The sequence below is a fragment of the Hemibagrus wyckioides genome, linkage group LG03, assembly GCF_019097595.1.
Source record: "Hemibagrus wyckioides isolate EC202008001 linkage group LG03, SWU_Hwy_1.0, whole genome shotgun sequence".
Lineage (NCBI taxonomy): Eukaryota > Metazoa > Chordata > Actinopteri > Siluriformes > Bagridae > Hemibagrus > Hemibagrus wyckioides.
The window spans coordinates 13883163-13897405 of NC_080712.1; the positions used below are offsets into that span (position 1 = coordinate 13883163).

Genomic DNA, 14243 nt, shown 5'->3' on the forward strand with positions numbered 1-14243 from the left:
AAGCACTGTGCACGAGCAAGCTTTTTATATGACGAGCACCTGGAGTGTCTATTCGTATTTCAGAAGAATGATCACGTGATCTGGTCATGCTCCCAAAAAGCATAATCTCTTCCATAGAGACAGAGAAGAACAGAATGAATTCAGGCTCTAATGTGTAATGGGGCAACAGCACTGACAAAGGGATCAAAATTCTCACAAATGCATCTAGCTTGCAGTGAGTGAAAAAACATGTGGTTTTGGATGTTCTGTTTGTGCTTGTGAGTGTGGAAGGGTGAAGCTGTGTGTGTGTGTGTGTTTTAGAAAGGTCCCATTGGGTGGCAGCCTCTTCTTTTCTCTAGAGAGCATGAGTGTGAGAGGCTATAATAGCAGGGAGATTATGGAAATTAAACCAGAGAGATTAGCTAATGGGAATATAATAGGCCTGGGAGCCTGGGTCAACCGTACTAGCCTCAGCATGCAAATGAAGATGAGCTAGAATCAATACGCTTTGGGAAAATGAGGAGATGGATCAGAGTAAAAGCCTGGGATTCGTATCATATCACTGCATAGCAGATCATATTTATAACATGTTTTGACTTCATTTTTTTTTTTTGCACTTTTTCACATTACATACAAGCTTTCTAATAGATAATTAAAGCTTTCTGATTAACTATCACAACTGGGGATACATCTTTGGTTATTTGATCAAATTTGGCCTTCACACTGAAATACTTACTAGGCTCAGGTCATAATTGATAAGTAAATTCTGTGTTGATACGTTCAAGCAAATCGAGTTGGAATTTAAATCTGCACTACAATGCACAAGTTAGTGGAAATGCTAGTCATCAGTCAACAGCACATGGGTTCCATAAAAGATGATAAGATCGGACCACATATCAAATCCAATCCAGTACACAACCAGGATTTCAGGTCAGCATCAGCCCTGATCCTGAGACACAGTATGGGAGATCACTATATTCCTAACCTGAATATCATGTTTACATACCATATGCTTCACATAATTCTTTCAAACAGCATCCAATCTGTGCTGCTTACACAGCACTAAATCCCATCTTGTTTAACAGACTACACTGGCTATTGACTCAATCAGTACTTTGGTGGATTAAAACAAAATTTGTCCAAATCTACAATACGCTTGAGAAATTAAAAGCTGCCAGTTAAATAGTGTTTTTTTTTTAAATACATCTTTAAAACATATACCTAAGTCTAGTCAAAATATTTCCCCCACAATTATTCTCTTGATCTGTGCACTTATGTTTGGCTGGATTTCCAGTGCACAACCTCCCCTCTTTCCCTCTTATTCTCATTCCAGCCAGCGCAGCAGGCCCATCCATCAGTAGCCGGGCACAGGACACCTCCTGCCTGCTCACAAATGCATGAAGCCTGCAATAAAATTAACCTTGTGGCAATTGTTTTCTCACAAGTTTGATGGTCCAGTGGCAGCTCATCTGTTAGTGAAAGGATATTTAAAAAAAAAGTCAAGCACAGATGTGCAAAAAACGATGAGCACAGGGCCATGTCCCAGCCGAGCTAGCATAGGATTATTGAGTCGAGACCCAATCAATCAGCAAGTGAGGAGACAAAGAACAAGGCATATATCTGAATGATTATTCAGGCGTGTAACACAAAGGCTAACAATGCCACCGCTGGAGAACTGAGGCATCTTAATTGGCCATTTCTTCTCATGAAAACTCTTACTTAGGAAAGCCAGAGCTACATATCAGTCACAAGAGCAAGGTGAAATAGAAAAATGTCCAACATGGAAAAAGAATCAGATCAGGAAACTGTATATTATATACTGTGAGAATCTCTCAAAAAACGTTCATCACCAATATTACTGACATACCGATTTTGGCCAATTTGAGAACCATGAGCATTAGCTTATTTCTTCTTTTAATCAATATAATATTTATAATAATATATAAAATATTTAAAATAATATAATAAAATTATTTATAATATCCGTTGATAAGTTTTGAATGCAAAATATAAATAGGATTACTCTGTTTAGTATGAAACAGTTAAACATACAGGGAAAGTAGAGCTAGTCATTTATATATATATATATATATATATATATATATATATATATATATATATATATATATATGTGTATGTATATATATATATATATATATATATATATATATATATATATATATATATACACATATATATACACATATATATACACATATATAAATTAAATATATATAAATTAAATATATATACACACACATATATATACACATATATATACATACACACACACACACATATACACACACAGTAGTCCCCCGCTATATTGCGGTTCAGGTACATCGACTTTTATTTGGAACAAATTTTTTTTGCGGATATTCCCAGGATATCGTGTTATCCACAAACCTTATAGTGAATTGTTTTTATGTTGAAATAAGGTAATCTATTAATAAATGTACAATTATTAATTACAAAATATAAACATTAATTAAAATAAAGTAAAATGTTAATAATATATCAAATACTGTACAGCGTAGCATTGTTTAGGAAAGAGCGGTGCGGGGAAGCTGAAAATCAAAATACAGTATAGCTGGAGGAACGAGTCTGGCCAATCGGAATGCCCCATTCATTTAATCACGATTGTGATTGGCTGCTCGCTATGCATGCAGTTGGGGAAAGGGAAGCAGAATTCTCCAGCATCCCAGTTCTTCGTGTGTCACTTTCCCGAGTGTTTTGTTTTGTTCTGTGTATGCTGTATTTTTATGTTTTTTCTGCAAGCCCTATTATGTCGCCCAAACGTTCTGCACCTTTTAAGGCTTCTGGCAAGAAACATACATACATACAGTACTCACTGTAAATGTGATATTACTACGAAATTACCCAAAATTTATCTCTCTATATGCTTGCAAATGTTTTCTGTGTGTTTAAAGAGTGTGGGAGGGTCATTTACGGCTTAAACAATAAGCCGTTTATCGTGGGTGGTTTTGGAACGTAATTAATTTAATTCACAGTAATCCCCCGTTTATCGCAGGGGTTACATTCCAAAACCACCAGCCATAAATGGGGGATTACTGTAAATAAATTCTCAAGATTAGCATTATATAAGTAATATAACACAACAGGGTACACTTTTGTGGCCTGATGCAGTGCAATTTGCTTATTTTTCTATTTAAAAAAAATTGAAAAGTCAACATTTTCTTTGACATGTCTTGTGGAACATCTGCAAAAAAGTTAGTTCCTATTATCACTTATTTTATATCAGCTATATACTGTACATTCACAAGCCAGCCTCTCTCTTGTTCTCTTTCAGTTAATAATAATAATAATAATAATAATAATGAAATAAAAACCCTTGTCATGTTACAGAGGAAAAAAGTTAGTTCCTGTTATCACTTGCATTACAGCAGCTGTAAACACTTGTATTCCCATCAGTCTCTCTATTTTTCTTCACTCTTTTAGAAAAAAAATTAGTTTTTCTACATAACTGATAAACTGACAAAAGTCCTCTGTGGTGAAGAATTTGTGTTAGAAGAAACAAAACTAAATCAAAACCTACTGACCAATCAGAACTGTTAATTAACCAATGGTATAAGTCATAATATTTCATATAAATTAAGTGAAATTCGATTTTAAAAAAGTTTAATGTCTAAGCAGTTTGTGATGCAAGTAGAAAGTTTATTTGGGGTCTATGTAACACAAAAAGGACCTTGAGTTATACATGGCTTCCGTATGTATAACGTATAGGATAATTACATATACGTGGAACATACGATGAGCATTCAGACTCACTGTGAAGGGTTAACATGCTTGTGCTGAGAGACGTGAAGCAACACAAGACACATCCTCGTATTTAACCACACTCTGATCTTATTTACACACCCCGCTGCTGCAGCCTGACCTACTGTCATCAGATAGAGATAGAGAGATGCCCCAAGTATGTGTGTGTGTGTACGCAGGGAGTGTTGTTCAAGACATAGAAAGATGGGGGGAGGGCTGGAAAAAAATCCTTCAGTGGGTGTTTATTTGCTCTCAACACCTACTAAGCGATCAATATTTTTAATTTGGGACCGAGTTATTATTTTTCACATCACTGGGCTGGGGAGCAGAGTAAAGTGGCTCATATTTTAGCGTTAAAAAGATCGATATGACAGGCTCACCTTCACTGGGCTGCATGCTCTCGCTCTTTCTGGCTCACACACACACACACACACACACACACAGGAGTCACACCAAGGGCCACACACCATAATGTACACAGAGCAGCAACCCCTCCACACGCTCCAATCACATCATTATCTGTGTCTGGCCAACACGTAAACACACACACACACACACACACACACACACACACATACACACACTTCTGATTTACTCCTCACCCTATATCCTGATGCCCCCACTAAACTAATCCAACCATACACACACCACTTTATCAGCCTGGTTTTATGAGGCCCCTGGCTCTGCACCTGTGTGTGTGTATGTCAGAGGGGGACAACAGAGAGGGAATACACACATAAGTGGATGTTATGGGCTCATTGCTGCGATAGTGCCGAGGAGAGCGTGAACTCAGATTAGGCTCGCTATAATAAAGGCATTCGTTTTCCGCCCCTCTGTACAATCTATTAATTGTGTGTATATTTCAGCCCAAATTTTATCCAGTGAGCCCCAGCCTGCCTTATCCCCTTAATAATTCACTTCTGATGGCAGACTCATCGATTGGCGCTCAACATATGTCCAGGGAGAGAGTGTGCGTGCGTGTGTATGTGTGTGTGTGTTGGGGTCGGGCTGAGTGGATGTGTGTGCTGTGTATTTGCACTCCTGAAAGCTTGACTGATGGCCTGGGAGAGTTATGGTGCTACAATATTGCTCCACTGACATCTCCTCCATTCAAATAGCCTCAGCGTGCTCTGTACTTTGCACCCTATGAGAGCCTCTGGAATTAGTTTGCCATATTTTAAGCTGGTTATGCATGCGCCACTGTTTTGACAAGAGGAGGAAATCGCGTGAGCGTGGCTAGCAGCATTAACCTGTGCAGCTATTATACAGCTTCCTCGTGACCTCACCACAACAACCTCAACCCACTTCTTCTGCAGAAAGCAAGCACAGATGTAATGAGAGAGAATATAAAGAGCAAGCTCTCTGCATATGTGGAGTAGTATAATTCAAATGAAAACACTGACTTGCTCCACCTCCTCTGATGAAAAGTAAAAGTAAGAAGTGCTGCAGTTCTGTAGTGGTGATATTTTCAGAGCTGGGAAAAATGAAATTAGGACCCTGAAATTAAGTTAACAATATCCAGTGTATTGTGTATCAAAAAGATACCTTTTGATTTCTTCCTCTTTGGCATCAACTTTGTCTTGGCCAAGGTCATAATGAATCCCAGGAACAATACTGTAGGTATGAGGTGGGAATACACCCTGGATAGGACTCCAGAGCACCACACACATATTCACACTCTCGTTCACATTTAGGGGCAATTTAGAAGAAACTCTCCACCTTTCAGCATGTTTTTAGAAGAGGCCGGCTTATTATAGATAATATGTTATAGGCAAACTGCACCTTTAAAGCATTTCTGAGCGATTTATACACAATAGAGACTTCAAGCAACCCGGAACTAACCCTGTGTTCAATGCTACAGAGGAACAGTCTTTGGCTAAGAAAATGTCATTGAGAAAACATTAAAAAAAAAAAAAAAAAAAAAAAAGCAAGAGAAAATAAGCTAATGAAGATGCATTAGAAGATAAGCTAATCTCAGAGGAAGAGTTTGTACTGTTGTACGATGCCAACAGGTCCATTAACTTGGATCGTTATGAGCAGGAAATATCTTCAGAAAAATGGATTATGTTTTAAGTGTATTTGATCAAATTGCTTTGAATTCAGTGAAGGAAAAGTGCGATTATCCAGTGTAAATATCATTCTAATTCAACACACATTAAAATATGAAATTACCTCAGTTACATTTTTTCAGTATATCATACTGGTGCTTTTTGCCACTGCAGAGAGATGGGCCATTGATGCTTACAATCTCTAATGTTGCTGAATTGTCCTTGATACAATGATGCCAGGAACGTGATATCAAACTACATTACACACACTCATATTGTAAATATATATATATATATATATATATATATATATATATATATATATATATATATATATATATATATATATATATATATATATCCAAAACATGTATGGTATTTATATCCAGATTTTGTCCATTGATGTCCTTTGTTAAAATCACTATACAGATTGAATTTAATAAATTGAAAACTGGCTAAATAGGAGTTGAACTAAGAAAGAGAAGATGTAAGGGGATTAGCATCTTGCTCCAGGTTTTCCTGGCAACACTGGTCATACTGTCGCAGCTCTGTGCGAGGACAAGACAGTGGTCTGTTAGTGGTTTTCAGCTAGCTGCTCAGGACACTTTGACAGACTGCTGGCCTCCAGCCATTACCGAGATAAAGTTTACTGGCCTGACAGAGTGTCTTTCCCTCCCTTCTTGATAACATCTGCTGCACAAGCGTTTCAGCAGCCCAAACACGGCTTTACCCGAGGGACCTAACATACCTGGGTTTACTCTGAACAAAGCACACAGTACCAAAGACACGTGTTGATGTCCAATTTAACGTAAGACTAGCACTATAAATGCTGCAGCTATGAAATGATCGAGTTTTCCTTTCTGTCCAATCCAGGGGAATATCAGTCTAGATTCCATACAAATCTGCAAGACGTGAAATGCTACAAGAGTATTTAAATATCATCAACATTTACTGAGAATCTGTCTAATTTGCAGGTCTGTCTAATCCCATTCCCCGAGGAAATGTCAAATTCTATGTCAAATTAGACAAGACACTAGGACAGATAACGCGGTCATGCAGAGCTGATCCGTGTCACTGTTCAAGACCAACAATTCCTGTCACACGATAATGTCTCATTTTCGCTCCGGTTTAGCCGCCTCTTATCTGCTGGGTGGAAATGAAGATGGACAGGTTTCCAATTAAAATGTCGGGAGAGACAAAGGCCTTCAAGAGCTATGACTTGCCTTACAGCTGGCTTAAACACATGCAATAGGTCATGGAGCTATAGAGAGACATACACAGACACATACGGTGGTAATAAGAGGCAGACATTAGTGCACATCATTACCCATGGAGCCCTGGGGCTTAGGGGCAGAGGTGCATGATAAATATTAATAGAGTGGAACAGGGTTGACGGCGAGCAATGTGATCTGCTCGCCTTTTCCTAATTGACATTTTACCTGCTGTATACCTTAACTAGGCTGTAAAACAGCGGCCCCTGTCACTCACCGCTCACTCTCCTCTCACTGACAAGAAAACAACCCAGAACAAGAATTCTATTATAATATAGCCAACATAAAAATATTACAGAAACTAAATTTAATTAAAGATTATTTGACAATTATTTTGATACCTGATTAACAACATTACTATATTTATCGGTCAGTTAATAATGCCAATAATGCCATATCTTTATGAAAACCCCCATATCTTTATTTTTCCCCCAAAAAATCAGATACCCAAGTTAATTTTCCTGCTCTTCCCTGTATACTGGGGTCCAAACATCCACATTGGAAATCGAGGATACTTGTTACAGAAAGACTTTGCAAAACATTTCAAGCAAAGAAAACACATATTCAATATCTTAAGTATTGAATCTCCAAGATCCTGCATTATTTCTAGTTTCCTCAAAATTTAAGTAAGGAAATTTCTGTTAACTGTTAAGTGCTTTGTACAAAAAGCCAAATCTTCCTCCTCACTAACCTCTACTACTGAAACATGTGCTCAGGCAACACGCATCTAAAATGAATCCACGCAGCTCACACGGAGTCGGTAAAGCAAAGCAACTATTTTAAAGATTCTACTTTTTACTCAAGTTGTCAGTAATATACATTGTAATGAAAATTGCTATACTAGATTAAAAAAACGAAATGTGAAATTGAAGCGTTTACACTAGTGCTCTCACACTTTTACACTCCACTGGATCTTTTACTGGATACAGACACATTTAGCTTTCAGTGTGAGTAAAGGTCATGTAGGACAGACTCTTACCTGCATTTCATGCCCCGTTTCAATTCTGCAGTGTTTAATTCAAAACGAAGGCAGCTACCCATCGACTGTCTCACTAAAATTAAACACTCAGATATTAAAGCTTATTTTCATTGTCATGTTTGCCTGAGGTGAATCATTTACAAAGTGAAGAGTCAACTCTTGTGTTTGATTCATGCAGTACCTGGGATCGACTCCCAACACCGTGAACTGACTTGGCTCGTAACATACATTTAAATATTTATTTCTGCATATTAAGACAATTCAATTATGTATTATTTATCAATTCTACTAGTTAAAAAAAAACAACAAAAGACTTACATATTTAATTCAAATAGTATCAGTGCTTGCTTTGCTATGAAGTGAAGTGATGCAGTGAACGCCACAGCACCTCTCTAATTCATCAGCCGAATTTATCAGAGCAAATCATAGTTGTATTTTAATAAAATCATAAAATGAAAGAAGGAAGTTTTGTGTCTTTTTTTTCCTTTTTATACATACATGTTGGCCTTGTAGGTCAAATACTCACACTCATTGTAAAAATGTGAATGAATTAATCCATATTGGTGCCATATACATATACAAATTATATAATAATATGTATATAAAATTATGACTGACAGCAACGAGTTGTTTCCAAAATGCCTAGGGTTAGTATAGAATTTTATATATTATTTGTATAAATAATATTTGTATAAATTCATAAAAATGCCATTAATTTCTGATGATGATAAATGTCTAGAGATGTTTTTAGCACATGATCATATTGTTTATCAAGTGTAATTATTTTCATGTTTTAAATGATGTCAACAAAGGAACAAATTTATTCCACAGCATTTGATTCTGATTATTTATCTATAATCCCAACTTTATATGAACAAAGACTTTCTAATAAAATAAAAATAAAATTTTTCTAATAAAAAAAATTGTATATAGTACTGCTTAATGCGCAGATAATTACATAATCTAAGCCTAATAATAAAAAAGCAAAGATTTCTGTATGTTTTTGGATATTTATTTATTTATTTTTAACACTGCACATTTAAGTCTTCAGCAGAGAGGACTGTAGGATGTGCTGGATGTAGGAAAATGTTTCATCAATAATGTCTTGTTTAGTTCCTTAGATATTTCATTATTAGATATAAAGAAGGTTTAATCAGTTAAATTACCTGAAAATCATATAAAAGTCATTGGCTTTAATATTCTGGGTTTGTGGGTTTTATCTGTAGTAGTGAAACGTGAAAAAACAGGAGAGGACACTGCCCTTAGGCGACACACCTCCCGCTCCTACAGTACCTCCGCTCTCATTATCTGAAAATTGACAGCTTGACCAGACAACAAACAATTACCCTAGAGTGAAAAATCGAAAGAGGGAAAAACAAACAGCACATTGTCGCGGCTAAATGGCACACGCTTTGTATGACTAGACTATTGAAGGATTTATTGACTGTGTGATACACTGGAAACTTTCTCATTGTTTGACCTGCTATATTGTACTCGCACTGCAACATATTGTGAATACATCATACTGCTGAAGCATAGACTCAGCGTGACATGGTTAAAAACTTTAATTTAATTTAATTATTTGATTTAACTTTAATTTAATTACAAGAATGACTTGCACATTGCTGCCTCTGATGACACCGGTATTGTGAACGTCAATGTCGTGTTAATTAATAATCTATATACTGTGAAAGACCTAATAATAACTTTACAGGAAAAAATGGGTAATAAATCATCTTAGAATCTGGTAGCAATTACACCAGCTTGAATAATATAATATTTACTTTCACTAAAATATTTGTCCTTATTATGGCTACGCCTTGATGCGTGTAAGCCTCAATAGAACGATTAGTGGCAGTGTGCTGCCATCTTGTGGACAGACTGTGCAACTGCATTTTTTCTTTGCTAAACCAAATTATGAGAGTGGTCAGAAAACTGCCACAAAAAATGGAGACAAATAATACTGCTGCTGATCAAGCAACAAATTCATTTTAGAGTATGTGCACAGAAAACTACTATACTGACTTCTGGGACAAGACACACACAGTGGGAGTGTTACTAAATATTAATAATAATAAAGACCTCAACCTAAATACACAAAAATGACCTACCAAATCAGGCAAGCACCAGGTTACAACTCTGGCAGGTTTTTACATATTTAAAGGAATACTACGGTGAAATTATTTACATTCAGCTATCTATGGGGAAACATTTGTTGGAGATGGAAAAGTGTTTAAAAAATTTTCATGGGGAAATGATATTTTTGGTTGTTGGGGTCACTAACTAAGACAAAATGACAGATGAACCACAGTAACTGGATAAAGTATTTGCAAAATTAATGTTGGGTAATGTAGAAATAAAATATGATAGCTTTAAACACTACAACAACAAACTAGTAATGGTGTTGGGATGTGGAAGGTTAGTGTCTAAGGCACTGGACTACTGATCAGAAGGTTATGAGTTCAAATCCCCAGGTCCACCAAGCTGCTACTGCCACTACTTAACTCTCATTTGCTCAGTTGTATAAAAATTGGATAAATTGTAAGTCGCTCTGGATAAGGGTGTCTGCCAAATGCCAGAAATGTAAATGTATTGATGATGAAAAGAAATCTTACTGTGAAATGCTCTGGGGATTTGTAGTTCTCGTCGAGGTAGACACGGGCTCTGTTGTAGTCCTTCATGGCGTCGCTGGACAGTAACTCTCTAACAAGAGGAAAAAAAAGAACCCAAATCAATGTACATAACAATACAAACGAGTAAAGTGCACAGTGATATAATGTTTGGGTGTTTTTCACGACTGCATTAGTTTTCCTGTGATTCTATGACCAGCAGAGGGCGCCAGTAAACTCTCCAAAACAGAGAATACACCCGGACTGGGAAATACCTTAGATAATACCTCTATCTCTATCAGAACAACAGGACATAGTGAAGAGTTATTGTTTAAGAGATAAACTGAGATAAACTGAGATAAACATCATACTGGAGATAAGCACACATATAACTTCTGGTGTTCGGTTTCTGCTCTAAAGCGACAATGAAAGTGGCACTAGTGGAGTTTCTGTGCAAGTTTGACATTTAAATGAATAGACCAGAAATTCAAATAGACAGTAAGTGACTTACTGCCTTGACTAGGGTGCAAAAGTATCACTAAAGAGGTGCATTAAGGTAGGTCAAAAAAAACAAAACACAAAAAAACAGGCCACCCTATCTAGGTACAATCTAGATACGTAATCAGGTCACTCACCTAAATCCTCATATCTATGACACAGAAAAACAAACAGTGATTTACTTCATTATCTTTTGCTGACATCTATCTATCTATCTATCTATCTATCTATCTATCTATCTATCTATCTATCTATCTATCTATCTATCTATCTATCTATCTATCTATCTATCTATCTATCTGTCTATCTATCTGTCTATCTATCTATCTATCTATCTATCTATGGATTTTGCACAGCCCTGAGTTTGTTTTTGTTTTTTTTTGTGTTCTAATGAAAAAGAACATGAACATCTGAATATTTCTCACTATTAGCTCTAAGCTCTCACTCTTAACCTCTTAATGAGTTCATGTTAAATGTTCTTGCGTTAGTGTTAACTAGCTTGTCCTGTATGTAGGGCAAAAACGAGTTTTAGAAACGTTGTCCTACAAAGCTATTTCTCGCGTGTTTGAGGAATGGAGGTAAGCCGTCAATCAACCCATAAACGTCCTAAATAGAGATTTTCTGAGCAGATCTTCCCTCAGAAGGATAACAGTAACACACTTACTTGACGAAGCTGTCCACGTGCGCCATGGACTCCTCGTAATTTTTCCCGCCCACTTCTTGACAGTGTAACGCCACAAAGTGTGGTTTGTGTGTGTGCACCGTCTGTAAAAAGGATAAAACATGGTTAGATTATGGCTTTGATAACATCTCAGATTTTCGTAGCAAGGCATCAGCAGGGCACATTGAAAATAATCACCATGTCGAATTTGTTTGACCATTTGCCGTTTTCCATATTGGGCCCAGGTGTGTTCATGCTAAAATGTGCGGAGCATGCAAATTTCTTCCTGAATGACAAATGGAAGCCACAAAACCCTGAGCCACAAATCTCTGTGAACAACATTAAAATGGCAATTTAATACAATGGCAAATTGTGTAAAAAAAATAAATAAATCCGTCAGGATGCTATAAGCTATAAAATAAATCACAGGGTGTTTTCATATTCTGTCTATGTTAAAGTATTCTAAGCGGTCTTGGATCGATTTTTGGGCATACGTGAACACAGCAAAAGATCTCAGACCCCAAGTGACCTATAAGTGAACCTTACTTCAACCACCTTCAGTAGTGGTTCATACTGTGGTTCCTTTTGTGGCCTACTTGATTTGAGCCTTGGGGGAAAACAAAAAATAAATAAAATACAGTCTCTGCCTAACATTTTATCTATATTTTACTTAATAGATAAAGAACTTGAAGGCTGATAAACATTCATAGGTCCAGATCACAAAAACAACTCAAATGGGTGGTGATTAGGTCCAAAAGTGAAGTCAGTAGTGTTGAGAGAAGTTAATAAAGACACTGTAATTATGCTGTAGAGCTTCACTTGTGAGGCAGAATAATGATAGCATTGTGTCAGCCACGGTGTAGAATACTAATACTATACAGTGTTATACACACACTATTACGCTAATAGGCACTTTATTAGGAATATCTGTACACAAACTCATTCAAGTAGTTCAGCCAATCAGGTGGCAGCAGTAAATAGTGAAATCAGTCATTTTGACCGTGGCATGAGTGTTGATGCCACTCAACCTGCTAAGATATATATATATATATTAATACTCATCTGTACAGACGCTTCTGTTTCAGTCTTAGGTGCTATGTTTATGTACAAGGTTTTGGTTAAAATTCAGTACAAAGAGAACACATAATAAAGCTTTCAAATTAGCATAAAAATGCTGCATCATGACATTATTCATCACAATATATCATTATTATATTGTCATATTAGCAAAGTCTACTTTGGATATAGAAGTTTACAGGAACAACAGGAATCTAACAGGAATAAAGAAGCTGTTTACAGATCAGCTCTGTGTAAGCGTATATGGATGGGAGGTGCAGAGGCTCTGTGCGCCTGACTGGTTGGGGTTGGGGATTGTTTAGACAATGGTGTGGAGTTCATTCTCTGGAAGGGAAACAATACATCAGTAGATGTATGGGAAACATCATCACGCCTAATGTGTGTATGCCACTGTGTGTGTATTTGTACTCCTGAGGCCCGAGGCACTTAGCACTCTCTCTGTACAATAACCATCACATGCCATCCATCATCACACACACACACACACAGAAATGCACACACACATGCACTCATATGCGTGCACACACACACACACACATTAAAGACATTAAAGTATAGGACATGGACATTTAATCATATAAAAATATAGCTCTAGTTAAAAAGACCCAACATACACACACACATTCACATGCACATAACACACACATGCACGCAACATACACTCATGCACTCACACACGTTCGTGCACACACACACACACACACGGATGAGTACAAAGAAAGGCATTAGAGTATAGCATATGGACATTTAATTTTATGAGAAAGGACTGTTTTTAATAAGAGAGAATGTAGAAAAAACACAAACTCGTGCACACACACTCATGCACAAACACGCACACACTCATGTGCACACACACACACACACACTCATGCACAAACACACGCACACACTTACTCATGTGTGTACACACACTCTCATGCACATACACACACACTCACGCGCACACACACGCACAGTCGCACACGCACTCACTCACATGCGCACACACACGAACATACTCATGCACACACTCGCACGCACAGACACACTCATGCACACACAATCAGGCACGGACACACAGACACCCACACCCACAGAATCACATTCACACACACATGTTGCATGGAACATTTTAGGAAATTTTAGAGAAACACTAAGGAACAGAGACGTAGAGTAAAGAGACAGGTTGTAGAGACAGACAGGAAGAGAGAGAATAAGAAGGTAAAAATAGTGACAAAGACAAGAACAAGAGAGACATAAAGAATAAGGATAAAAAATAAGAAGTGAGACAGATAGAAGAGAGACAGAGCAACTCAGTTCTAAACATCAGTGTGCGAGTGTGTGAGGAAACACGTCGTGACGTCT

The 14243-nt window shown here is 37.1% G+C and overlaps 1 protein-coding gene across 2 annotated transcripts in view; it reads right to left on the reverse strand.

Annotated features, from left to right (window-relative positions):
• Positions 1–14243, reverse strand: part of LOC131348677 (inositol polyphosphate-5-phosphatase A) — a 150152-nt gene that overhangs the window by 85797 nt on the left and 50112 nt on the right. For both annotated transcript variants that reach the window (XM_058383815.1, XM_058383821.1), the window contains exons 3-4: positions 11826–11926; positions 10670–10757 (exon numbers count right to left, since the gene is read on the reverse strand). In XM_058383815.1, coding sequence (XP_058239798.1) covers positions 10670–10757; positions 11826–11926 — 189 coding nt within the window. The remainder of the gene's footprint in view (positions 1–10669; positions 10758–11825; positions 11927–14243) is intronic.